General features: G+C 58.1%; 6 protein-coding genes across 6 annotated transcripts; 3 read left to right on the forward strand and 3 right to left on the reverse strand.

Annotated features, from left to right (window-relative positions):
* Position 1: 1 nt before the first annotated feature.
* B0H64DRAFT_363900 (S-adenosyl-L-methionine-dependent methyltransferase) lies at positions 2-1,977 on the forward strand. The gene is made up of 3 exons (XM_062801817.1): positions 2-396; positions 463-903; positions 963-1,977. Exons 1-3 carry the CDS (start codon positions 132-134, stop codon positions 1,955-1,957), a joined length of 1,701 nt encoding a protein of 566 aa, XP_062656876.1. The 5' UTR covers positions 2-131; the 3' UTR covers positions 1,958-1,977.
* A 1-nt stretch (position 1,978) lies between these two features.
* Positions 1,979-4,339, reverse strand: B0H64DRAFT_404136 (OPT oligopeptide transporter protein-domain-containing protein). Its single transcript, XM_062804372.1, has 3 exons — positions 2,650-4,339; positions 2,271-2,598; positions 1,979-2,216 (listed from the first exon to the last, which is right to left on the reverse strand). Exons 1-3 carry the CDS (start codon positions 4,212-4,214, stop codon positions 2,136-2,138), a joined length of 1,974 nt encoding a protein of 657 aa, XP_062656877.1. The 5' UTR covers positions 4,215-4,339; the 3' UTR covers positions 1,979-2,135.
* Positions 4,340-4,866: 527 nt separating this feature from the next.
* Positions 4,867-13,769, reverse strand: B0H64DRAFT_345817 (RAVE protein 1 C terminal-domain-containing protein). Its single transcript, XM_062801322.1, has 12 exons — positions 12,661-13,769; positions 11,573-12,532; positions 10,632-11,469; positions 9,654-9,747; positions 9,408-9,568; positions 8,963-9,308; positions 6,998-8,821; positions 6,464-6,907; positions 6,160-6,406; positions 5,861-6,111; positions 5,478-5,706; positions 4,867-5,400 (listed from the first exon to the last, which is right to left on the reverse strand). Exons 1-12 carry the CDS (start codon positions 13,442-13,444, stop codon positions 5,129-5,131), a joined length of 6,450 nt encoding a protein of 2,149 aa, XP_062656878.1. The 5' UTR covers positions 13,445-13,769; the 3' UTR covers positions 4,867-5,128.
* Positions 13,770-13,979: 210 nt separating this feature from the next.
* Positions 13,980-15,759, forward strand: B0H64DRAFT_404147 (Aspartate/ornithine carbamoyltransferase). Its single transcript, XM_062804373.1, has 4 exons — positions 13,980-14,102; positions 14,196-14,785; positions 14,852-15,539; positions 15,595-15,759. Exons 2-4 carry the CDS (start codon positions 14,432-14,434, stop codon positions 15,636-15,638), a joined length of 1,086 nt encoding a protein of 361 aa, XP_062656879.1. The 5' UTR covers positions 13,980-14,102; positions 14,196-14,431; the 3' UTR covers positions 15,639-15,759.
* On the reverse strand, positions 15,728-17,165 carry B0H64DRAFT_345823 (small subunit of acetolactate synthase-domain-containing protein). The gene is made up of 2 exons (XM_062801323.1): positions 16,082-17,165; positions 15,728-16,019 (listed from the first exon to the last, which is right to left on the reverse strand). Exons 1-2 carry the CDS (start codon positions 16,861-16,863, stop codon positions 15,839-15,841), a joined length of 963 nt encoding a protein of 320 aa, XP_062656880.1. The 5' UTR covers positions 16,864-17,165; the 3' UTR covers positions 15,728-15,838.
* Positions 17,166-17,322: 157 nt separating this feature from the next.
* On the forward strand, positions 17,323-21,534 carry B0H64DRAFT_363915 (uncharacterized protein). Its single transcript, XM_062801818.1, has 9 exons — positions 17,323-17,754; positions 17,812-18,044; positions 18,200-18,221; positions 18,283-18,335; positions 18,385-18,555; positions 18,607-18,815; positions 18,864-19,432; positions 20,045-20,213; positions 20,272-21,534. The coding sequence occupies exons 1-9, from the start codon at positions 17,544-17,546 to the stop codon at positions 21,245-21,247; spliced, it is 2,613 nt and encodes an 870-aa protein (XP_062656881.1). The 5' UTR covers positions 17,323-17,543; the 3' UTR covers positions 21,248-21,534.
* The last annotated feature ends 2,573 nt before the right edge of the window (positions 21,535-24,107 follow it).

Here is a 24,107-nt window from a genome sequence, read left to right on the forward strand (position 1 = left end):
AAGAATCGCTTTCCATCCCACTTCACATCCCACTTCACATCCCACTCTCACCACCCCAGTCCGTTCACCCCCCTCCTTTTTTTAAAGAACCCCGCCAAAAAGAGGGAAAAAAAAAGGAATTATACGACAACATGACGGAAGCATTCCCTCGCTCCGATTCGGGGTCGGTCTCGTCATCGGACAATGAAGAAGACAACTGGCTCAACAAGCCCGGCGATGAGGACGACGACGAGGAGCAGGAGCGGATTTCCATCGTCTCCCTGCTCGACGACAAGGTCTTTTCTGATGCGCCATCAATGTTGGCGTACTGCAAGGACAAGTTCGGGTTCGACTTTCTCGCCGTTCGGGACCGGCTGGGCTTGGATTTCCACGGCTGTGTGAAACTTATCAACCTGGGTGAGTTCATACTATTCTACATCTTGATAGACAGAAGTCAGGAATGAGGGGCTAACACCGATCTAGTTCGGAAGGGTGTCAAGTCGGGCACTTCGCTGCCAACGGAGATCACGGCGGACCACCTAGCCGACGACTCGCTGCTCATCCCCGTGCTGGAGGATGACGCGCTGATTTTCTGCCTGGACGAGCTGCCCGAGCTTGGGCAGGGCCAGGCGGACGCCGGTGCTGCGGCCGAGGGCAAGGAGGCGCTGGCGGGCACCAAGGCCCCCGCCGTGGACGAGCTCTTGCACAAGAACGCCCAGATGCAGGCCGAGCTGGAGGACCTCACCAAGCAGTTCACCAACTACCGGCTGGCGGTCGAGCAGACGCTCGACAAGCGCTGGGGCGTGGACGAGGAGGCCGACAAGGCCGGGGCTTCTAAGCCGGGTGCTGTTGCTGCCCCTGCTGATGCCGAGGAGCCAGTCAGGGACGACTCGGCCTATTACTTTGAGTCGTACGACCACAGCGGTAAGCCATTTCTCCTCTGGTCCTATCAACAACGACCACCCAACTAACCCCCACTCAAGACATCCACGAGACCATGATCAAAGACGCGGTGCGCACCAACGCCTACCGCGACTTCATCTACGCCAACAAGCACCTGTTCGCGGGCAAGACCGTCCTCGACATCGGGTGCGGCACGGGGATCCTGTCCATGTTCTGCGCGCGGGCGGGGGCGGCACGCGTGATCGCGGTGGACAACAGCGCGATCCTGGACAAGGCGCGGGAGAACGTGTTCCGCAACGGGCTCGACGGGGTCATCACGTGCGTGCGCGGGCGCATCGAGGACGTGGTGCTGCCCGTCGACGCCGTCGACGTCATCGTGTCCGAGTGGATGGGCTACTGCCTGCTGTACGAGGCCATGCTGCCGAGCGTCTTCTTCGCGCGCGACCGCTACCTCAGGCCCGACGGCCTGCTCGTGCCCAGCCACGCCAGCATGTGGGTCGCGCCCGTGTCGGATGGCGAGTACGTGGCCGAGAATATCGACTGGTGGCGGGATGTGTATGGGTTTGATATGCGCGCCATGCAGGCCGGCATCTACGCCGAGGCCCGCATGACCGTCATGCCCGGGGACGCCGTGTGCGGCGAGGCGCATGCGTTCCGCATGCTGGATCTGCACACGGCCAAGGTGGAGGACCTGGTGTTTGAGGATAAGTGGCAGACGACGCTGTCGGACAAGGTGGACGCGCTGGATGGGTTCTTGGTGTGGTTTGATTGCTTCTTTGGCGAGAGCCGGGAGGAGGTGGTCGAGGCGAGGTTGACGGCGAAGGAGTGGGCTGCCGGAGGAAGGGAGCGCGTGGCGTTCACTACGGGGCCATTCGATACCGCAACGCACTGGAGGCAAGGGCTGTACTTGATTGACAAGACGAAGGCCAAGGAGATCGAGGTTGGCCCGGGGAAGAAGCTGGCGGGCGAGATTCGCTACTCTACCCAAGAAGGGCATGCTCGTGGTCTTGATATCAGGGTAACGTGGGGGCTGGAAGGCGGTGACAAACAGGCTCAAACATGGCAGCTGAACTGAGGGTCAGGTACAAGTAAATGATGGGTAGTCTTGCAATAAAAATAGATGGGAAATGTGCGGGTATCTTGAGACTCAGGTATCTTGCCCTATCATCCAACCCCCCATGCTTCCAAGTCATCATCGATGTCGACAGTATATCCAAAACGCCACGCAATGTAGTCTAGACATCCGCCCTCTATCAATTCCCAAGATGAGGGACGCCAACGCTTTCCATGATCAAACACACAATGCTCAGGAACCCCTCGCCGAGAATGAAGCCCTAGGCACTGTCAGTAAACCATTTTATTCCCACGGAAAATAGCCGGCAACTTACTGAAGCAAGCACAATCAAGGGCGTATCCTTCCACCCCATGGTAGACCGCCACCACCAGGCCAGCAGGCCCCCGATCGTCCGTGCCAGAGTAAAAGACGGGACGTTGTACATGCCCACGGCGACGGCAATTCCGCCCGGGATCAAGGGGTGCCAGCGTGTGCCGGCCGTCTGCGTCCGCACGGCGGTGGTGAGGGCAAACAGGATAGCAGACCCGATGGCCCACTCCTTGGCCATGGGCGGAAGGCCTTTGCCTGTGACCAGGCGGGCGGTGAAGATCCAGACGTAGCCGGTGGGGACTTGGAAGAGATCACCCGGGACTTGGTAGACGCTGATGGGGGGTTAGCTAGCTGGACGATCCGGGGGAACACAAAACACTTACGACGTGTACATCCGGTAGATGAATGCGCTGACAACAGCCCCGGCGGTTGCTCCAATAACTTGACCCCAGAACTGAGCCTTCGGCGCAGCCCCGAGCAGATGCCCCGTCTTGAGATCCTGCATCATGTCACCCGCCTGCAGGGCACCGGCCTCGGATACCGCACCGGCCACCAAATTGATCAAAACGCTCGACTTGTTGGACTGGGGGATGATCAAGGCGAAGAATAGCTGGGCCAGCTTGCTGATGCCCGAGACCGGGTTTAGGTCGGTTTCGCCCAGGGCCCTGACACCCATGATGCTCAGCACGAGGGCCATGAAGACGGCGGTGATGGTAGCGTAGAGAGGGACGAGATCGCCGAAGACGATGTGGATGCAAACAACGCAGAAGATGATAGAAAGGATGAGGCCGATGGCGACGAGACGGTCGCTGATTTGCTGGTCGGCGGGTGCGTCATCTTCCTCTCCCTCCTCTTCGCGTTGGCGTTCGCCGAGCAGGGGGTTGTCGTCTCTATCCGAGACTGTGCTGTCCCTGGGATTAGGTGATGAAGTGGTGTCGTCAGCATCGGTGCTAGTGCTGATAGAGGTGTACCCTGCGTGCGACCTCCGACCCAACATCGTCTTGACCCGGCTAGGTACCGACTGGAACGCCGGGAAGTATGGGATGGTCGACCGGAGTGCAAGATAGCCCAAACTGACAACGGCATCCGCCAACATGATGGCCAGCGAGATCCAGACAATCCACCCCTTGCTGCCATTTTCCCAGTCACCCACCGGTGCTGGCGCCCACCCTTGACTTTTGGCCACCGGCGAGAGGATCCCCCACCCGACGACGGCACCAAGCAGCATGTGTAGCGTTGTGGCCGGCCCCATGATGATGCCCTGGCCGACATAGGCCAAGCTAGGGTTGAGCGTCCACAACCACGTGCTCGCAGCGACAGAGCCAAACACGGGGATATTCCTCAACACCGGGAGGAAGTAGGTCGCGAGCGTAAACACGCCCGACACAAAAAAGCAGATCAACAGCAACCGCACATTGCGCCTCCACGACTCGGCATGTTTGGTGCCCTCCCCATCCGCGCTGCTCACCGCCTGCACCTGGCCCTCCCCCTCCCTCGCGGCAAGACTCGCAAACCCTTCGGTCGTCGTCTTCCCCTCCCCCTCATTGGCCTTCCCATGCAACACACTGATCAACACGGCGGTACTAAACCCACTCGGAAACCTCAACCTCTCCCTAATAACCACCTGCCTCCTTAACGGCACGGCAAACACCACCCCAAAATAACACAGCCCCAAGCTCCACAACACCAGCTTCCCCAAACCCAGCACGATCGGCCCCTGCTCCTCGGGCGTCAACAAATAATTCATCGCCGGCAGCACCCCCACAAACCCACACCCCAGCGGCATGATGGCCATACTGCCCGCCACCGTCTGCACCAGCACATTCTCCACAGGTGAGAAGGGCAGCGGCCCCAGGCGGGCGCGCAGCAGGCGGAAGAGCCCGAAGCCCATCAGCGAGGCCGGCATGCTCATGGTGCTGACCCAGCCGGTCTGCAGGCCGAAGTACATGTTGGAGAAGCAGATGACCAGGCCGACGGCCAGGCCGACGAGGATGCCGCGCCAGGTGAAGGAATGGCCTTCGATTACCCGGGGGGAGGAGCGGGGTGGTGGTGGTGGTGGTGGTGGTGGTGGTGCTGGGGGGGTGTCGGGGGGTGGGGAGTAGGGCGGTGGTGGGGGGAGGAGTGGTGTGGTGGCATCGTCGGTGGCGGTGGTGGTTGTGCTGCTGGTGGTGGTGGTTGCTTTGGAGGGGTTCGTCATGGTTGCGGTTGATGGTGGTGACTAACTGCGGTTGTTGAATCCGCCGAGAGGAGGAAATGGAAAAAGAATATGGGACTGTTCGCTACTACATGGATGATGATGTTGGCCGAGTGAAGCGGACTCGAGAGGGATGATATGGGGGGAGGGTTTTGGTTGATGAATAATACGTTGATGACTGAGAGTGCTGAGTGGTTGGGATGAACGATCAATCTGCACAAGACCGGGGCCAGTAAAACAGCCGCTCTGGCCCGCGAGCCGAGTGAGTCCATCAATCACGTTCGAGGTAGGAATGTCGTGATAAAGCACTAACCGAAATAGGCAATTAGTGATGGACTCCCGCTGAGCGCTCTCATACTTGTACACATCGGATGACCGCCTCGAAGAGTAAATATTGATATAAAAGAGTAGCTTAAATTCACCGCAGTTCAACTCCTCCAGACCTGCTATCCGGTGCTCTGCCTTACTATGTTTCTTGCTATTTACACACGACACGGTACCCATTTTTACACACATTTGTGGTACCTGCCTAGTAGTACACTTAACCCACTCCCACCTCACCCCACCATAACTCGACGCCAACTATGCAACACCAAAAACGAGACCGGTAAGCTAAGCCAAGCCAACAAACAAAATAAGATAGAACTCCTCCCAATAAACCCTCCCCATCAAAACCCAAAACTATCCAACAACGAATTCGCATCCGGCTCCTCAAACGCCGTCGGTGCCGGCTGCTGCTTAGGCAAGTGTCCGCCCGACTTCATCTCGGCCGGCACAGTTTGTTGTTGCTGTTGTTGCTGCTGTTGCTGCTGCTGCTGTGATGACACGGGCAAGTCGGCCACGACCAGCGATTCCCTCCTCCTGAGCAATCTCAACGGGTTCACCTCCCCACCCAGGCCGGCGGCAGGACCGGCAGGCTGGAGGAACTCCCAGTTCCGCACTACCACCACCATTAAGTCAGCATCACCGAACCCCCACCGAAACAGCAGTAAGTTGAAAAGAAAGAGATCAACATACCCAAATCCAACCCCAACAAATCACACCCCATCCTGTCATACAACCGCGCATTGTGCAGCACAAACTCCCACTCCACCTTGGGCGTGACCTTGCTGGCGCCGCGCAGCGTCTGCAGCGTCTTCTGCCGCAGCTGGCTGTACAGGATGACCAGCGCCGGGTCGTCGGTCAGGAACAGCCGCGAGCGCGGGTCCGGCGACCCGGGCGTCTCGAGGAGCGTGTACACGGGTGTCTGTGGGTGGTGTGGGCGGTTAGCTAACTGGGCTTGGGGATGGGGGTGTTTGTGGTGGCTATTGTTATGGTATAGTGGTGAAGGGAGGGAGGGGGAGAGACTTGTCGTCGCTGCTCCCTTGCTGTGATGATAGCTTCTAGGTGTTGGCACTCACGATAAGAGCGCGCACCGCCATGTCGCGGCGGTGCAGCATCCAAAAGGCCCACGACGCCAGCCAGCGGTTGCCCTCCTGCGCCGCGATGGCGAGCACTTCCTCCTCGAGGAGGCGCCGGAGCACGGGGCCCGAGTCGCCCTCGTACACGCGCGCTACCGCGATGGCCAGCTGCAGGTCTTTGAGCTGGTTGAGGCAGACGTTAACTGCGTCGTGCAGGTGGTCGGCGAGGAGGAAGAAGGCGGCCGCATATTCTGGCTGCTGTTAGTTGAGGCGGTGAGAGGCGGGAAGGGAAAGCCTACCGAAACGTCTCTTGCTCATCAGGGCGTACGCGTTCTTGAGCGCCGACCTCCGCCATTTGGGATCCTCAAAGTTGTTCGCTAGTAGCCGCTGCGTGGCACCTTGTTCGCGATTCCAGGACGCCATGCGCCACAGGCCCTGCAAAACCGTCTTCTTTTTCAGTGCCAGATAGAACAGACTGCAGTCGATCGGGTTCTTGAGATCGCCTTTCGTGTACTCGTTGCGTGCGATCACCTCGAACTGTGCTTTCTGCTCTCCTGTCAGCAACCCCTTTTGCGTGCCTAGGGCGACAAGAACATAACTCACCACCGCAGCGTTATCGGCCAACCACATAAAAATCCCACTCTCCCTCGCATTCTCCCACAGCATCTTCCCATGACTCTGCTTCGACACAAAGTCCACCAGCACGTCCTGGCTGGTGGAGTGGTACGCCCAGTTGATCTCGCGCCAGCCCATCTGGATCTCGCTGGTGCGGCCCTTGCGCAGGGCGTGCTGGCGGAAGAAGAGCACGAAGCGGGCGCCGTTCTCGTCGAGCGAGCGGCGCTGCTTCTCGACCAGGCCGACGCACTCGATGATGTCGACCAGCTGGATCTGCTCGTGGCCCGACAGCTGCGCCACGTCGACCCGCGTGAGCCGCTCGTTGATCTCGGCCGCCACCTCCTCCGAGAAGGGCTCGTCGCCGCCGTCGTCGTACGACATGCGCCGCTCCAGGTACTGGCCCGCGTCCTTGTTCGACGACGTCTTGGTGGTCTGCCAACCGTCAGCACCAACAGCCTGTCAACTCCCCACCGTTAACCACGAAATAGGTAGGTCAGCAAAGAAATAGAAAAGAAAACGCACATGATCGACCTCATAAAAGTCCTCCAGCTGCAAACCCAAATAATCATCCAACTCATCCCCCTCAGCCCAAAACTTCAGCGTCCGATACAGCGCCATCAGAATAGCATGCACCAACACGATCTTCCCGGCCAATATACACTGGCTCAAAAACTGCGGATGGAACACGGGCAGCGGCCCATTCAGCCGCTGCACCACCTCAAACAAATCCCAATGCTTCTGGCCAACACGGCGCTGCGGCAGGCGGAGGCTGGTAACCAGCGAGCTGCCGGCATCGAAACGGCGGTCCTGCACAAACAGCTGGTTGCCAGCGCCGATGACCAGGTGGCCGTCGCCCAGCCAGACCGAGTCGCCGATGGGGTGGGGCGTGAAGTCGCGGATGGAGATCTCGCGGATGGCGGCCCACGCGGGCCCTTCGTTGAGGTAGTCGAAGCGCATCTGCGAGAGGAGCAGCACGCGGTGCGGGAAGCCGACGGCGAGGATGGATTGCATGTCGGGCGTGGAGGTCCAGTCCAGGTCGCGGATGGTGTGCGTGTTTTCAAAGTCTTGTGTGTATTCGAGGCGGGCGCCGCGGATGTCCCAGATGGTGAGGACGGACCGCGCCGCGTTGACGAGCGCCGCCTTTTTGCGCGTGCTTCCGCTGACGAGGGCGGGGTTGGAGACGCCGGTCTCCATGGAACAGGTTGATAGCCACTCGACGCCGTCGCTGCTGTGGCCGACGCGGGCGGTCCAGAACTCGACTCGCCCCGAGTGGGTGTATGAGATGGCGACGTCGCGGGCAAAGACGTCGAGGAAGCCCGAGACGTGCGGGGTGGTGCCGGCCGGGTCGACGGGCAGAACGTAGGCTAGGTCGCCTGCGTCTTCGAGCTTGAACTGAGCGAACTCGTGCACCGAGGGTTGTTGATGTTTGGCTCCGTTGACAGTAGGGGTCGTGGAGTGGGTACGGGAATAAAAGGGGAACTTGACTTCCCAGACCACCCCCCTCTTCTCCGATGTGATAGTAGCGATATGCGCCGTGGTATAGTCCTCAACCTTTTGCCTCGGGAGAACCAAGAGACATAGCGGCTTCCCAGGCACATCGTATTTCTGCTCAGCCAGCATCGCCGGCTCCGACTGGCGGCAGTCCCACAGCGAGATGTTCTCGTGGCGGAGGAAGACGACGAATCGACCGTTCCTGAGGAGGCACATCCTGTGGATATGCCCCTGCTCTGGAATCACCGCCTGCCGGGCGAGACCGGTCCGCGTAGCATCCAGTTCGTGTTTCCATATTACGCCTTGCCCATGCTCCGTCCGTGAGACAATGGCCCTGCCGCTGAAGTTTCGCACAATCTTGCGTATTGGCCGCGAATGCCCCGTCCAGAGAGCCCGTTGAACTAACCGTCTCCTTTTCGGGTTCTGGTCGAACAAGGCGGCGATATTGCCGCGGTAGACCTCGATCCTGCCATCAAAGAAGTGTAGCAGGATGTGCAAGTGCCCTCCAGAATGACAATAACTATAAGCCTCGACATGTGGGCTCGCTGCGACCGGGTTTCCCTTCAGGAAGTCTAGCTCCGGAGACGTAACATGGGCCACGATGAATACGTTGGACTTGTTGGTCTTACACCCAATGTTCTCCAAAGCCCACGCAGACATGCGCCCCCGACCATCTAGCACGACACAAATCTCCGGGCTGCGATTCGCGACGCTGATAAGATGCTCCAGCGCAGCGGCCCCCTCCTTCGTTTGCGTTCCCTCCTGAACAGCCTTTTCAGTCGCGGCAGCGAGATCCCCCCCGTGCATGACAAACGCCCAGCGCGAACTGTCCTCCGCCTTGGAAGATGGAGGCTCCTGTCTCGGAATCGCATGTCCCAAATCGAGGTTCCCCCACAAATGCAGGTGCTGATGCCCATGGCTATCCGACCCCACCCACACGCGCAGCACATTATCCGCGCAGAACGTGTACAGCGCATTTTCGATCGTCTGGTCGACGTGATGCGGCCGTCGCCACTGGATCCCCGTCACCGGCTTCGGGTGCCTCAGGTAGATGAAATCGAACCGGACCTCCCCCGTGCCGTAGCTCAGCCGCCGCCAGACCTTGACCAGCCTATCATACTCCCCCACCGACGCGATATACGCCGAGTCGTAGGACAGACTCGCCAGCCGAACAGGGTTGGCGAGCCGCTTCCGCCACGAACACTCAGGCTTCGGCAGGGTAACCGACGTCTGGTACAGCTCGAGGCTCGCATGGGCGACGAGCAATTCCTCGGACGCGCCCCAGGACAGCGACACGGCGGGCCCATTGTTGTCCTCCCCATTTCCTCCTTCCCCTCCCCCCCTTTCCCCTCCTCCGCCAACCCCCGCCTCCCCATCGGCAACAGCAAAACTGGTCTGCAGCGCCCACTGCAGCGCGTCCGCCTCCCTGCCGACGCCAAACGGCCGGTACACCCTGACGACGCGGCGCGTGCACACGGCGATCTTGCCCGAGGCCTCGTCGAGCGCCACGGCCTGCAGCGGGTCCGGGTCGTCGTCGTAGACGGTCTGGAGCAGCTTGTCCGGGTCGCCCAGGATGGCGAGGGCGTTGCCGGTGATGTAGGCCTGGAAGCATGGTCGGGGTCGGGGTCAGCTGGCCGGTATCGTAAGGGAGATATGGGATTGGGCTATAAAAGGAAAAAGGACTCACGGTGATGCGCCTCGACTCCCAGCACCCCGTCGCCAGCGCCTGGAGCCGCGACTCGGGCTTGCCCGGCAGGATGGCGCGCATCCTGGTTGTGTTTCTATCGGTAGGGCGTGTCCTGCGAGGACATTTCGGGTTCGGTTCGGTTCGGGGTTTGTGCTGTGGTTCGGCTGCGAGCGTCGAGGAAAAGCAATGAGCTGTGTTGAGTACTTAGGTGTAGGTAGCGATGTCGCAAGCTCAGCTCGTGGTGGTTGCGGAACGGACCAGCTTGCCGTGCCGTGCTGCCTGTGCCGGATTCGTCTTACAGGGAGTGGCCCACTAACTTCAGAGGACCCTGGTGCCGCGCGTCGTTGAGTGCTTCCCCAGCTCGAGCGACAATCTACTTGTTAGAACACAGCTTTGGAAGATACGGGGAATACAAGTTAACCCCTCATTGAGAGGCAATTCCATTACCTATGCAACCTATTAACTCTACACGTGCAGCTCTCACAAGCGCGTCAGCCGACAGAATTGAGCCACTGCAGCACCTCCTGGGAGGGCTCCTATGACGTGCGGTACCCCACCAACTTTGAATTTGGGTCTTGGCATCACATCGAGAGAGTTCCAGGCGAGAGGGTTGCTGACCCCTGGTTGATGTAAACATCTGAATATATGCACACTGATTGGGACTGTGATGCCTCGCTGAAGGACCCTTTAGTGGGTGTAACTGACGAATTTCACGCATATTGAATACCTGTACTGTATGTATACCATGCGCCTACCATCCCAATAACAGGCCCTATAATCCTCAGCCCTGCCCTCTATAACACACGCCGTCACTGCCAAAGTCCCAAGTCCCATGTCCCATATATCCCTCCGTCTCACTAAACTCCGTATCCCCTTAAAGGAAACAAATCAAACCCTCACTTAGGTACCACGCCATACAAAGCCCCCCCTAACAACCAGCAGGAAACACGCGCAGAAAAAACAACAACCAGAAATCACAACCGCACCCCCGCCCCAATCCCCCTGCCCACATACCAAACCCTCTCCGTCCAGCTCCCCAACCTCACCCCCACCACGGCATGCGCATCAAGCTTCATCCGCCCGCCCAACGCCTCACGGAGCTTGCCATAACCGACCGAGTCGAGCGACCAGTCGACGGGCAGCCTGGGGGTCTGCGAGTAGCCCGGGGGCGCGGCAAAGGGCAGGGCATACTCGATGTGGCCGATGGGCTCCGTGTGGTTGTACAGCGCGGTGGCGTTGACCGAGTCGATGAAGATGGTGTTGTGCAGCAGCGGGGAGACGAGCGTGAAGGTGGCCGTCGAGGAGAAGACGTGGAAGGTCGCGTCGCGGATGAAGTGGGGTTGGGAGTTTTCGTTGTCGTTGTCGTCGTCGTCATCGCCGCCGGGGAGGCGGAGTCGGGGTGCGGGGAGAGTGAAGTTGAGGCGGGAGAGGGCTTCGCCGAGGAGTGGGAGGGCTGGGATGCTGCCGCGGTGGGTGCGGACGGTGACCGAGGTGTTGTAGCCGGATATGTACTCCGAGAGGAGATTGCGGCCACGCTCGCGGCCCTCCTCCCCGCCCATTGACGGATTCCATACGGCCGAGACGGGCAGGTTTGTGTTATTGCCTGGCTTGATATCAATATTCTCTGCGAATGCCTCGCCGATGATCGTGCCGTTGTTTTCGACGTGTATGCTGATGAAAGGAATGCGTGCCGAGTAGGGCGTTGGATTTGTAATATTAACTAATGCATGTAGTGAAAGAGAGGTAGGAGTTGTGTCGGTGATCTCGACTTTTCCGACTTTGGGTGCAGCAGCGCCCAGGAGGTCCTTTCCGAGAGCTACGTGAGGCTCGTGTTAGTTTGCCGACCGAACCCGATCCGCAGACGGAAGAGCAAAACCCGAACCGGGGCGACTGACGAGATCATCAGAAAGGAGACGGACGTTTTACTGGGATCTTCCCCTCCGCAGGGACCGCCTTCACCACCAGCTGGCCGAGTATCGTCTGTACTTTGACATCCACAAGAGCCTTGATGCTGAGCATGACTTCCCCGCCAAACAGGAGAGCCTGAAGAACATCGGTTAGGACGTCCGAGTCGGTCACGTTAAGAGGCGCGTCCTTGATACGTGACCGGATCTCCAGCCCGGCCTCACTGCCCTTCTTCTTAGCTGGTATCTGCCTCGAGCTCGCTTTTTGCCACTTCTTCAGGTTGAGCTCTCCCAGTTTGTTGCCCTTGTAGAAAACATCTGCGTTCGCCCGTAGGTTGGTGACGTTCAACGAGAAATTCATCTCGGAAGGAAGACCTGCGAGAACCAAGATGGTTCCAGAGACTTGTGGGTTGGATCTGGGATCATCGGGTTCCGCATCGGGGTCCGGCATAGTAAAGTGGACATCGGTCAGGGAAAAGGTTCGAATCAAGTTACCAAACGAGCGTCCAGGAAACGGCACAGGAACGGTAACGCTGGACAGGATGTCCGTAATCCAGCCTGGGGTGTCCCCAACCGGATGCTTTTGACCCCGAACGAGAGCGGTTGCTGCTTTGCCGTCGAGATACTTCTTGAAGAGCATGTCAAGGGGCGAGGAGTCCGAATTGGGGCAGATCTGGGTGAGCGAAGCGGGCAGCTTTTTAATGAGGCCGTGAGCATTCACAACTACGTCTGCGTGTGCCCGCACGGCTATGCTGCTGGTTGTAGCGGCGGCCACAAGGATGGAGGGGTCGGTAGGGCTGCATCCAGGGACGAGGATATCGAAACCGAGCTCCGGAATGTCGAAAGAGATCGGGTACTTGTTAAAAGACTGGATCGTAATTTCGGCCGCCATCGCTTTGCGCTCGCCAGGGACAGGCTGTTCCTTGAAATTCATCCTCGTGATGTTGTACTCCGGCATGTGAGGCAATTTGCTGCCTGCACAACTCATCAGCAACGGTTCACAAGAATAGGGCCATGGTAACCATGTAGCATTCCGTCAGTAATTCAAAATAGAGATTTCTCTCCGAGGTACAGGGAAGCGAATGAACGATAGAGAGATTGACCTTCAAACGTCAGTGACTCCACAACGGAGTGTGTTCCCAGCGGAATGATGCCCGCCCTGAGTTGGACATCGGCCTGCCCCCGGACGCGGACGGAACCCAATTTCCCCTCCAGCCACTTATTCGCAATCGAGCGAATGCCCTCGGCATCACCCAGAGCAAGATCGGCCACGAAATCCACAGCGTTGTTGCGACCGTCCACGATGCTGACCTTCAGCGGAGGCACACCGGCAGTACCGAACAGAACGTCGTTATACTCGGGTAGGTAGACATTAATCTTGGTCTCCTCTGTCCCGAGCTCTCCTACAACCCACGTCGCCGCCCTGCCGATCCGCCTGACGTGCTCGTTCACAACACGCTGTGCGTCCAGCCGGAAGTTGGCTTGCACCCTGGCTTTGATACCGTTGGCTGTGATGGACTCGAGAGACAGATTCGTGGGTTCGAGAACGACCGCTTGCTTCGCATACTCCTCGACGGCGGTCGGAACAATAAACGCGAGGATCATGATGGCAAGCGCGGAGAATGCCAAGACAATCATGGCGATGATGGATGGCCATCGTATCGATTTGCTCTTCGCGGACTTGACGGAAGATGTGTTTGTGGCACGCGAAGCAATAGACGCTGAGTCGTCGTGATGGTCGTCATCCTGCTCGTCCTCGTGTTGCAATGTTGCAGCCGAGCTGGTCAATAGCGGGGTTGACTCGATCGACTCTTCGGGTTCGCGAGACTCGGAGTCTTTGCTGCCGTCCGCGACAGAAAGGAGCGGTGCCCGTTCTGAGTCGGCCATCTCGACGGGCTCCGACAATAACAGGTGGTATCAGAAAAGGCGATGAAACGGAAGCGTAGGCTGCCCGGGGCTGTCCTCAGGCCAGCGGACGACTACAGGTAATGATGCAATCGCTCGCTCAAATGGAGGACATCGCGGTTGTACGGCTCGACTTGACAAGTTCGGGAAGTAGTTGCGTGGGACAATTGATTGTTTGTAAAGAAAGTAACTAGCGTTTGCCGCGAGAATGAGCGGGGTGCAATGACGACACGATAGCGATGATGTATGTACTGTGTAGATGGCGATGGGGTTGGTTGTTGGATGTCTTCGTGGCGCATGTTTCGCTGGCAAGGCGGCTGAAAGCCTGAAACATGGCGCGCCTCGTCAGGCTGTCGCTGCTTCAGTCCAGCAAAGCAATGCTCATTGGCTCGAACGAGACACAGCTGGCCGTTCCAACACCAGACCAGGGGGCCGCTTCCCAACCCCGGCCACAACCCCAGAGTGGAGAGCCAACGTCCAATGGTTCTCCGCTAATTCGTCAGCCCACAGTGCCAATCCAACACCAAGAAACGCCAATTCAACAATTTCAAGACTGCCATCAGGGTTGTTTTGAAGAGTCGACAGCTTCACTTTCACTCCATTAGAATCACAAAATATCTGGTGAGCCCAGAGTATCACTGTAAGTTATTTGGGAGTTAATCTCGATCGGGCCTCTAATTGAGGATAAAGCTGTGAATGGAAACGTGGAAAACCTAACTGGTGAGACATCCAGGGTCCAGAATCCCCAGGCGAGCGACTTCGGCGAGTCATCGAGGTTGTGGCATCTTTTTTCTGGACCTTGTATTGATTGACTCACGGCGACGTGTCGATTGTGGATAAAACAACAAGCCCCTGCCATCACAGGAGGCTATCTCAGCTTCACTTTTCTCCGCTAAACTCACCAAAGATTCAGCAATTTGGACCTCCCCCCAAAACTGAATCTCTACGAATTTCCGGGTTTCCACCGCCATGTCTATGTTTTCGCGTGCTGCTTGCCGCACCCTCAAATCTGCCATGGCTCATCCTCAGACCCGATCTTTGTCAAGTGCCTCCGGGCCCAGGCATCTCTTGTCTATTAGCGATCTCAGCCCGGCCGAGCTTACAAAACTCGTCCTCAATGCGTCATCTCACAAGGCCGCCGTCAAGGCTGCTTTCGCCGCCGGCCAGCAACCCCCGAAACCGCTGCACGGTGCCCTGACTGGCAAGACGGTGGCTATGATGTTCAACAAGCGCAGCACCAGAACCCGTGTCTCGACAGAAGCGGCCGTGCAAATGATGAGTGGCCATCCCATGTTCTTGGGCAAGGACGACATCCAACTCGGGGTATGTGCAAACCCCACCACTCATTCGAACCACCTCCGCTCTTCCCGACACTAACCAGCCATCCAGGTAAACGAATCCCTCTACGACACATCGGTGGTGATCTCCTCCATGACCTCGTGCATGGTAGCCCGCGTAGGGGCGCACAAGGAGGTCGCGGACCTCGCGGCGCACTCCTCGGTACCCGTGATCAACGCGCTGTCCAGCGACTACCACCCGCTGCAGACGATCGCCGACTTCCAGACCATTCACGAGAGCTTCCCCGCGCGCACGCCGACCGGCGCGAGCCTGGGGCTGGAGGGCCTCAAGGTGGCGTGGGTGGGCGACTCCAACAACGTGCTCTTCGACCTGGCGATCGGGTGCGTCAAGATGGGGCTGGACATCGCGGTGGCGTCGCCGGCCGGGTACGGGATCCCCGCGGCGATGAAGCAGGTGATCCTGGCGGCGGGCGAGGGCGTGGCGAGTCCCGGCCAGCTGGCCGAGACGCACGTGCCCGAGGAGGCGATCAAGGACGCCGACATCCTCGTGACCGACACGTGGGTGTCGATGGGCCAGGAGGAGGAGAGCCAGAAGAGGCTGAAGGCGTTTGCCGGGTACCAGATCACCAACGAGCTCGCCAAGCGCGGCGGCGCGAAGCCCGACTGGAAGTTCATGCACTGCCTACCGAGGCACCCCGAGGAGGTCGATGACGAGGTCTTTTACGGTTCCAGGTCGCTTGTCTTCCCGGAGGCCGAGAACAGGCTCTGGGCTGCTGCCGGTATGTGCTACTTTGAGATTCTCACCCGCGAAGTCTTGCTAACTGACTATTGCAGCTGCCTTGGAAGCCTTTGTCGTCAACAAGGGCAAGATCCTATAAACGAGGCGATCCGGGTCTGATTTTCAGTTACACATTACTACTTCCAAGTCAAAGCAGGCGTGGCTTTCGGCGCTGGGGACTAAAAAGTTCACAATACCAAAATAAGTTTCATATTGATCAATTATTTTGAGTCACATGAAAACAGTTGCCCACTGATACATGACCAATACATTTTCCCAACCTACGCCACACTATAATACTTAGCCAGGGGGGAGCTGGCTGTAATCGACAACATCGTCCGCCTCCTTCACGTGCGTATCCTCGTCAGGCCCGTACAGAGGAGAGCGAGGCAGGGCCATGAGACCGGTGCGCGCCGACTCCAGGATGCCAAAGGGAGCAATAAGCTTCAGGAACGAGTCTATCCTGGATGGCTTCGCAGACCTGGAACAGACAGCGATTAGAATGAGTCAAAAAGGCTTGGCAAGAGATATGACTCTACTTACACCTCAACAATGCAGCTGTTAGTGCTAATATCGAGAACCTTGCCGCCAAATTGGTGCGCGAAGTAGGTAATGCTTTTTAGGTGCTCGTGCTTGTGGCGGAGCGCCTCGCTGGCAACGAGTTTGCTTGGGTGGAAGTCCTTAGCCGCCTCCACAAGGCTCGAGTCGGTGACCTCCTGACCGTTGCCTTCGGCGTCGGGGCTCTCGGCCGTCATCTCACGGTGATGGGCGAGCAGCTCCTCGAAGTACTCGGGGCCGAGAATGTTGATCTTGGCCAGGATGAGCTCGCGCTGTACGAGGGGGGCTCCTGTGTAGTCCAACACGGCCCACACAGGGACGAGGTCCTCCAACTGTCGACGCGCCTGCTCAACGACGCCATCCTGGCCCGTGAGCACGATGGTCATGCGGGAGAGATCCACCACCTCGGTGCTGCAGACCACGAGCGAGTCGATATTGAAGCCGCGGGCGGCCAAGATACCGGAGACGCGCGAGAGCACACCGGGCTCGTTTTGTACGAGACAGTTGAGTACGTGCCGCTTGGGAGGGGCGGCGGACGGGGTCGGGGTTTCGTAGAGGATATTGGAGACGGCCGCTTGAGCGGACCACGCTGGTGGCTGATCGATCGGGAGGGGCGCTTGCCGGCGACGGATGGCCTTGTACGCAATGGCTGAGGTTGAGCTGCTGTTCCGGGTGGCGATAGAAGGTGCCACGCGGGGGACATCTCGAGCTTGGGTCGCTAACCTGCGCCATGCCGGCGAGGAGGCAAAGAGGCTACGAGATGCCATCTTCGCAGATTGAATACAGGCCGGAGGGCCGTTTGGTGGGGGGAAGTGATATCCCGAGCTCCGTTTGGAATCGATTCGCTGTTTCAATATCAATGGAGATGGTCACTCAGTGAGTCACCTTGAACGTCACCGGGGACGAAGGGAAGGAATAAAAAGTTTCCGACCGCTGGAACGATCTCGTCACACCGCGGGAAGCAGCGCCGGTTTGTGGAGAGGCAAACTTGCATTGGCCAATTCCGCAAGCTTCAAGTCCAGGCCCAGCTCCGAGTCCGGTGCATGGGTGGGGCATCCTTGAGAGGGACCCTCGGGCCATGGGCAGGAGGATGGAGAAACCATCTGCCGCTTCCGGGTTTGTGAGGGAGGTCCATCGGTTCACAGAAAGAGGTCCACTGTGCATGCCCCGTGAACAAGGTACCCACAGTGCGATCATATAGCAGATTGAAACATCACACGGTATGGGCCAGGCGCCATGCCCAACAGCCTTGTGAGCATGGGACTTTTCCAGGCCGTCACAGAAAGTTTCCAGCTTCATGACCTTTTGAGTTAGCAGCACTTTTATTCGTGCTCCAACAACGAACGATTGCGCAACGCGTGTGTGCAGCTTCTTATCAGCATTTTCCCTCCACTTCACGTCCTCGACCAACCTAGCAATAATTGCATTCCACCGAGGGATTGCACACATGGACGACACCGATGGACGCAGTGCGAAGCGCTCTCGGTTTGACCGGACCGAGCCCGAACCTCGACGATCCCGGTTCGACCGTCGCTCCCGTTCCCCCCCACCGAGAAAGCCCGACTCCGGCCGTGATCGCGAACGTAGCCCCCTTTCGAGACCTCGCGATGTACCTGCCGACTCCAAGTCACCTCCCGTAGACCCCGCTGCTGCCGCTGGTAAACCCCCTTTCCACGCGATTCTTCATGGTCGCGTGTTACTAACCTATGTCACAGCCGCTGCCGCTGCCCGAATCAATGCACAGCTCCAGGCACGCAAAGGCATCCAGCATGTCGATGTTCCCCCCGTTCGGTCGAGCTCCGTCACAAGCAACAATGCCTCGCCAGCCCCTGGCGCCGCTCCTATCAATGGGGAGGTTTACATTTCCGACGGCGATTACATTAAGGATATCGAGGTCAACGACTTGCGCAACAGATATCTCCTGACGAAGGGATCGACTCAGAAAATGGTAATTACTCCTTGGTTGTCAAACTGATCCATCCTCAGCTCCTTGTCATGGCCTCCATGACGGTTTTGTGCGGGACAGTCTTGCTTACTCGAAGCACGATAGCTCGCACAGGCACACCCTCTTTTGCATCTGCTGACCTCGGCTGCTTGATTTAGATTAAAGAAGAAACTGGTGCTGGTACGCCGACCTTGAACCTTCAGCTGTTGTTAGAGGACACGGATTAACTAGTTTATTCAAGATGTCACCACCCGTGGAAACTATTACCCCGACAAGAACATGGCTACCCCGGCAGTATGTTGCCCGCTCGCTATTTCAACCTCGAGCTAACACAGATTCGCAGAACCCCCCGCTGTACCTCCATGTCACTAGCACGTCGAAGGAAGGCCTGGACAAGGCTGTTGCCAAGATCGAGGAGATGATGAAGCAGGAATTGCCCCAGCTTGTCGATGAGCGTCGGTTCCGCCGCCGGGACCAGGAACAGGCACCAGTTGAGCGCGACGAGTTCGGCCGGGTATGTGAAGGTGTTTGCTCCTCGTGCCACTCCCTAGCTGACCGTGAATAGCGCAAATGGCCCGAGGAGAAGATCCCAATTAACCTCGAGTCAGTGCCGGGGTTCAACCTCCGCGCCCAGGTTGTGGGGCATGGCGGTGCCTATGTCAAGCATATCCAGCAGGAGACCGCTTGCCGCGTACAGATAAAAGGCCGCGGCTCTGGCTATATGGAAGCCTCGACCGGCAGAGAGAGTGACGAGGACATGTTCTTGCATGTTGCGTAAGTTGGGCCTGTCTGGCTAGTCTAGACTGAACTAACATGGTACAGGGGCCCGGATCCGAACATGGTGCAGAAAGCCAAGGAGCTCTGTGAAGACCTCCTTAGCAATGTGAAGGAACAGTACGAAGAGTTCAAGAGCCGGCCGCCTCGCAACTACGGTGGTGGTGGTGGTGGAAATGGTGGTGGCTACGGCGGCCGGGGCGGTGGTGACTCTTACCAAGGCTACAATCGGGATAGCCACCATCAGAACAGCAGCCACAGCTACAGCAACTCCCCTGCGCCCGGGGCTGGTGCTTCGGCCACGCCGCCCGCCTCGACTGGCACTCCGACGTCGGCCGCCGATTACGCCGCTCAGTATGCCCAGTATTACGGCACTGCTGACCCATATGCAGCTTATGGTGGTTACCAGGCATATGTCCAGATGTACCAGCAGTGGGCGGCTGCTCAGGCCGGCCAAACCGGCCAGGCAAGCGCTGCTCCCGGTGCTCCCGGTGCCTCGGCATCCCCGCCGCCCCCGCCCCCGAGCGAGGCTGCCCCACCCCCACCCCCTCCTTCTGCGGCGCCGCCCCCCCCGCCTCCGTCGGGGCCGCCAGGTGCGGCTGGATACAGCGCGGTATGTCTCACCCCTGGATAGTTCGAGTCTCGCCGCTAACGTCGCCTAGGTACCTCCCCCGCCCGGGCTTTAAGTCCCGCTTCTTAGCGTTCGAATCTGGAACAAGTACGTTCCCAATTTGGGGCCGTCTCCGCCTAGCGGCGCTATTTCCTCGCGGTGAGGAAGTATCAAGTAAGAGGAGACAAGAGATATGGTTCATAACCCGGGCTGTACTTTTCCCAACCTGGCCCTGCATCTCGTGGTGATTTATCTGTTCGGGCTTTCTTTGGCTTTGGTTCTGAGTCTGCTTTTAGTCTCAAGGATTCAAAGCTGCCACCTCTGCTAATATAGGGCGTAAGGTGTTGTGGGTGTCGTAGTTTGACGAGGATCTATCAATATCTCCTCGCGGAATTGTTTTGTTCTTGGTGATTTAGGTGGCCTACATTTGGCCCCGGTCTCGCTCATGTATCCAGCCATTGAACCGTCAGGTTCCCCTAGTCGCTGAATAAACCCTTTTTTCTGGAAGCCTCTCGGTGTAGGAATATGGATGTTGACATTGTGACCGGTTGGGCATCGGTGTTAGTGAAGCACCGAGTGGCTGGCCAAGTCCGTGACCGAGACCAAGCAAGCACCCCAGCACCCCCAAAATCTACGTGGGGCACCCAGCGCGCTCCAACTCCCCAACTCTCCAACTCCACCCCGCCATGTCTCGGTGCATCGCCATGTTCACCCACCATGAGCCACCAACGATACCCGTCCCATGATGCGGTCAAGGAACCGCACTCGGTATCTTTGAAGGTGCTGCGGTAAGTCCCCATCTATATTGGATTTGAAAGCTCAGTCACTCAAACGAAACAATTATAGCCTCTCCCGCCCATCCCTCGTCGCCCAATATCCCTTCCAACCACCTTTTCCCTCCTCCTCCGACGGCTCCCTCTCCCACCAACAGCCCATTCCCGCCTCCCTCGCCTATAGCCCCAATGGCACCAACAACCCCCCGACAAACCCGACGCCCTTCGTCCTAAGCCCCATCCTCAACCTCCCCCCATCCTTCGGCTCAGCCTACGTCGGCGAAACATTCAGCTGCACGCTCTGCGCCAACCACGACATCCCCGACGACGCCCCGCCAGCAGCGGCAGGCAAAACCATCCGCGATGTGCGCATCGAGGCAGAAATGAAGACGCCCTCCTCCGCAACGGCCCTCAAGCTCGCCCTCGCCCCGCCCTCCCCCACTACAACGGAAAACAACGAAGCCAACGAAGCCGGCACCGACCTCGCCCCGCACGAATCCCTCCAAAAGATCCTGTCCTTCGACCTGAAAGAGGAGGGCAACCACGTGCTGGCGGTGACGGTCTCCTACTACGAGGCGAGCGAGCTGTCGGGCCGCACCCGCACCTTCCGCAAGCTGTACCAGTTCGTCTGCAAGCCCTCGCTGATCGTGCGCACCAAGCCGGGCGCGCTGCCTACGGCCCCGGGGGGCCGGCGGAGGTGGGTGCTGGAGGCGCAGCTGGAGAATTGTGGGGAGGAGGGGGTCATGCTGGAGAAGGTGGGTTTGGAGCTGGAGCGGGGGTTGGGGTATGAGGATTGTAATTGGGAGGGTGGTGGTGGTGGTGGTGGTGGTGGTGGTGATGGGGGGGTGGGGAGGAAGAGGCCGGTGTTGTTGCCGGGGGAGACGGAGCAGGTTTGTTTTGTGATTGAGGAGGAGGAGGCGGGGGGTGTGGAAGAGGTGGAGGGTCGGGTGGCGTTTGGGATATTGCAGATTGGGTGGCGGAGTGAGATGGGCAATAGGGGGTTCTTGTCGACGGGGAAGTTGGGGACGCGGTTTGTGAAGCCGAAATAGAGACCTTGGGGATAAAGGTGTTGGGCGAGTAAAGGATTTGGCATCAGTCCCATGGATTGGATTGGTAGCAGCCGTGCCAGGGCCACAGAACTGATGTATTGTTGCATGTGAAGACATGATCGAGGAGCATCAATAGACCCAGGCAATGAGCAATGATTCATGCCCGCCCATAAAGCACTGGATCAAATCCGGAAACTGTCACATAGCAGGGGTCACGTAGTCTTCCTCTCCCGAGTTCAAACCACTGTAGTGGTATTTTATTGCTTGGCTAACAAGCGTTAACAAAGATGAGTCCCATCAAAGCTAGTCTACTGTGTAGGTAGACTCGAACTAGCTCCAGAGGAATTCTTCGAGCAGGGGCCACGCCCGGTCCGTCCCTAAACATTTTTATATCCATGCAGACGTAAAAAGGTGGTCCCCGATGAGGGCTCAATCGGTTTTTGACGCACAGATTTAGGCGTTTCTGGGGTCACAGCCCGGCATCCCGAGAGTTTGGGACGCATCTTAGCCGACGGTTCGGCGTTTGATATTTAGTGTACGTAGTACAAGTATAATTGCACGAATTTCGGACCCAGACATTGCTCCCATGTATACCTTGAAGGCAAACACAGGCACGGCTGCCATAGTCGGCGCCACCCGAGACCTCAAGACGCAGGCTTTGCAAACCCAGACTGTTTCATAGCCCTGATGTCGTGTTCAGCGTGGCCATGACTCGCTACCTCCGGATCCGTGTCGTGCAGAGTGGAGTTTGGGTCCCGTCGAAGATCACCCGCGCTGTGCCATGATGAAGGTTCTGCTAAGCAGGGAAGATAGACTTTGAGTTTGACCCAAGATTTAAAGTCGGTTTGTGCTTTTTAGCTTATAACAGGACTTGCTAAGACAGGGCCAGGATGACAGGCAAACCAGGTTTTCGGAAGACCCCTCCCGTGTCCGTGATCAAACGCGACAGCGGGTGCTAGCCTTGTGTGACGTCTAACTAGGCACGTCTTGTGTGTTCTGCTACACAATAAGTGCCACTGATGGGCCTCGTTCGAGCCCTTTGATGCTGGTTTTCGAGACCCAACCCTGGATAAAAAATATCACACCTTTGACCACCGGTTAGGGATGGTGAGACTGTCGCGGGTTGGGGAGTTGCAGTCTGGCGTTTGCTGATGGATCCGAGTCCACTAACAACTTCAAGTAGAGAGTTGCCTGTTCGGGACACCTCCCGCCCGGATGGTTGGTTCGCCACCGATCAGCCGGATACAGGCCCGATGTCAGGGGACGGTTAATCGCTAGTCATGTGGCTCCTGTCTGTTCTCTCATCAGTTCCGTAGAGTTCCGGTAGCAGAAGATATCTGCCGTGAAGGGACTAGTGGAGAAGACAACTTGGAAGTCGATCAACAATCATGGAAATCCCAGGGTCAAGATCTGAAGCTCCTCCCCCACATGCCGCAGCCTCGAGAACCCCTGGTTTTGCCGAGGGTGGTTGCATCCACACGAGTCCGTATCGGGACTGATCGTCGACGGGACACTGCGATGCGACTGCAAGATGCCACAGTCAACCGGGCGTTATCGGCCATTTTATCTGACGTCTCCGACGGAGCTGAGATGCAGCAAGCCTTTGTCTGAGGGTTGGGGGCATCAACAAGGGTACAGGCAGCATCTCGACGCCTATCACCATCGGATTCGCTCTGCGTGCTGCCGCTGAGATGGGGCTGCATACTGTGTAAATTGCTCCGGCTCAACAAAAGGAGCAATGACGGTCGGGGAATGCTTCATGTATGTGCAGATTACTTGTACACTAACTACACAGTAGGTCGGTCTACGGCAACGACGGGAAATCTGACCGTATGGGGTACCGAATGCGTCAGGGGGTCACAGACGAGATGCCGTCATCTGTTCTGAAATCGAACGGCACCAAGCTGCCATGTGGCGCCCCGATGCTGGGGGAAAAAGAAAACAACAGCCTCCTGCAGCTCCCCAGGGGCCGACTCGGGTTCGACCACTCTTGTCCCACCTCGGACAGCTTCTCGGCTGCAGGAGGAGGCGCCTGCGCGGCGTCGAGGCTGGCGCGGCCCTGGAGGAGGGCCATCCATCCCATTAACCAGCTGCACGGATGCAGCCATCCAATGGCGGGTTCGAACGTTGTCTTCCTTCAGGAACAATGCAATCGAACGGCGGGTCAAATTGCTGGTGATGGGCGCTAAGTCGAATGTATCGCTATTTCTAACAACTACAACCCTAACTCAAGAACCGAGAAGGAAGATGGCGGAGTTGACATGGAGGAGACGAATCTGGAAGGCCGGCGAGGTTTGGAAGGCGCTTGTCGGCACCCCCGATTTCCACATCTGGTGCTGGATGGAGTGTGGCATTCGATCGACAAATGTGGTCCCCGTTTCGGACTCTTGGGGTCACCCTGGATCCTCCCCCAGACCCCCTCCACTTTGAAGTTGGACCCAGTCCGAAAGTGCCTCGTGTTGGGGAGGAAAACCGCCTGAAATACAGGGAGATTAGGGGCCTGCATGAAAATGTCGGGAACACGGCTGTTGATTTCCCCAACACCCAACTTAGGAAACGAGCTGGAGTTGAAACCCCGAGAAACAACCAATGGCCGAGAGCATCACGAGTTGACATGATATGCAGCATGGACCAGCCTATGGTGGGGAAGCTTGCGAGGCGGGCGATGGGCCCCAATGGATCTGAGTTCGGAAAGCGTCCGACTCCGGCACCTGCGCAGTTGCCTCCACATCGATTCTGGAAGATGGATGGGATAACCTGGAACATTAACTCCACTGAGAGAGTCGGACCCGACGCGCTAGCTAGGGGACCGCCCACTCCCTAACATGGAATCTGGAAACGGGAGGGGCATGGACGTTAC

The sequence above is a fragment of the Chaetomium fimeti genome (genome assembly GCF_033439085.1).
Source record: "Chaetomium fimeti strain CBS 168.71 chromosome Unknown B0H64scaffold_6, whole genome shotgun sequence".
Lineage (NCBI taxonomy): Eukaryota > Fungi > Ascomycota > Sordariomycetes > Sordariales > Chaetomiaceae > Chaetomium > Chaetomium fimeti.

Coding starts and splice junctions, on each gene's coding strand:
- B0H64DRAFT_363900 (XM_062801817.1), top strand. CDS start 132: ATGACGGAAGCATTCCCTCGCTCCGATTCGGGGTCGGTCTCGTCATCG. Junction 397..462: donor TGTGAAACTTATCAACCTGG/GTGAGTTCATAC, acceptor ACACCGATCTAG/TTCGGAAGGGTGTCAAGTCG. Junction 904..962: donor TGAGTCGTACGACCACAGCG/GTAAGCCATTTC, acceptor CCCCCACTCAAG/ACATCCACGAGACCATGATC.
- B0H64DRAFT_404136 (XM_062804372.1), bottom strand. CDS start 4,214: ATGTACTTCGGCCTGCAGACCGGCTGGGTCAGCACCATGAGCATGCCG. Junction 2,599..2,649: donor ATCTACCGGATGTACACGTC/GTAAGTGTTTTG, acceptor ACCCCCCATCAG/CGTCTACCAAGTCCCGGGTG. Junction 2,217..2,270: donor CCTTGATTGTGCTTGCTTCA/GTAAGTTGCCGG, acceptor GACAGTGCCTAG/GGCTTCATTCTCGGCGAGGG.
- B0H64DRAFT_345817 (XM_062801322.1), bottom strand. CDS start 13,444: ATGGCCGACTCAGAACGGGCACCGCTCCTTTCTGTCGCGGACGGCAGC. Junction 9,569..9,653: donor GGGAGTCGAGGCGCATCACC/GTGAGTCCTTTT, acceptor CCATGCTTCCAG/GCCTACATCACCGGCAACGC. Junction 6,908..6,997: donor ACTTTTATGAGGTCGATCAT/GTGCGTTTTCTT, acceptor GACGGTTGGCAG/ACCACCAAGACGTCGTCGAA.
- B0H64DRAFT_404147 (XM_062804373.1), top strand. CDS start 14,432: ATGTCTATGTTTTCGCGTGCTGCTTGCCGCACCCTCAAATCTGCCATG. Junction 14,786..14,851: donor AGGACGACATCCAACTCGGG/GTATGTGCAAAC, acceptor CCAGCCATCCAG/GTAAACGAATCCCTCTACGA. Junction 15,540..15,594: donor CAGGCTCTGGGCTGCTGCCG/GTATGTGCTACT, acceptor TGACTATTGCAG/CTGCCTTGGAAGCCTTTGTC.
- B0H64DRAFT_345823 (XM_062801323.1), bottom strand. CDS start 16,863: ATGGCATCTCGTAGCCTCTTTGCCTCCTCGCCGGCATGGCGCAGGTTA. Junction 16,020..16,081: donor AACAGCTGCATTGTTGAGGT/GTAAGTAGAGTC, acceptor TGTCTGTTCCAG/GTCTGCGAAGCCATCCAGGA.
- B0H64DRAFT_363915 (XM_062801818.1), top strand. CDS start 17,544: ATGGACGACACCGATGGACGCAGTGCGAAGCGCTCTCGGTTTGACCGG. Junction 17,755..17,811: donor AGACCCCGCTGCTGCCGCTG/GTAAACCCCCTT, acceptor CCTATGTCACAG/CCGCTGCCGCTGCCCGAATC. Junction 18,222..18,282: donor TAAAGAAGAAACTGGTGCTG/GTACGCCGACCT, acceptor AGTTTATTCAAG/ATGTCACCACCCGTGGAAAC.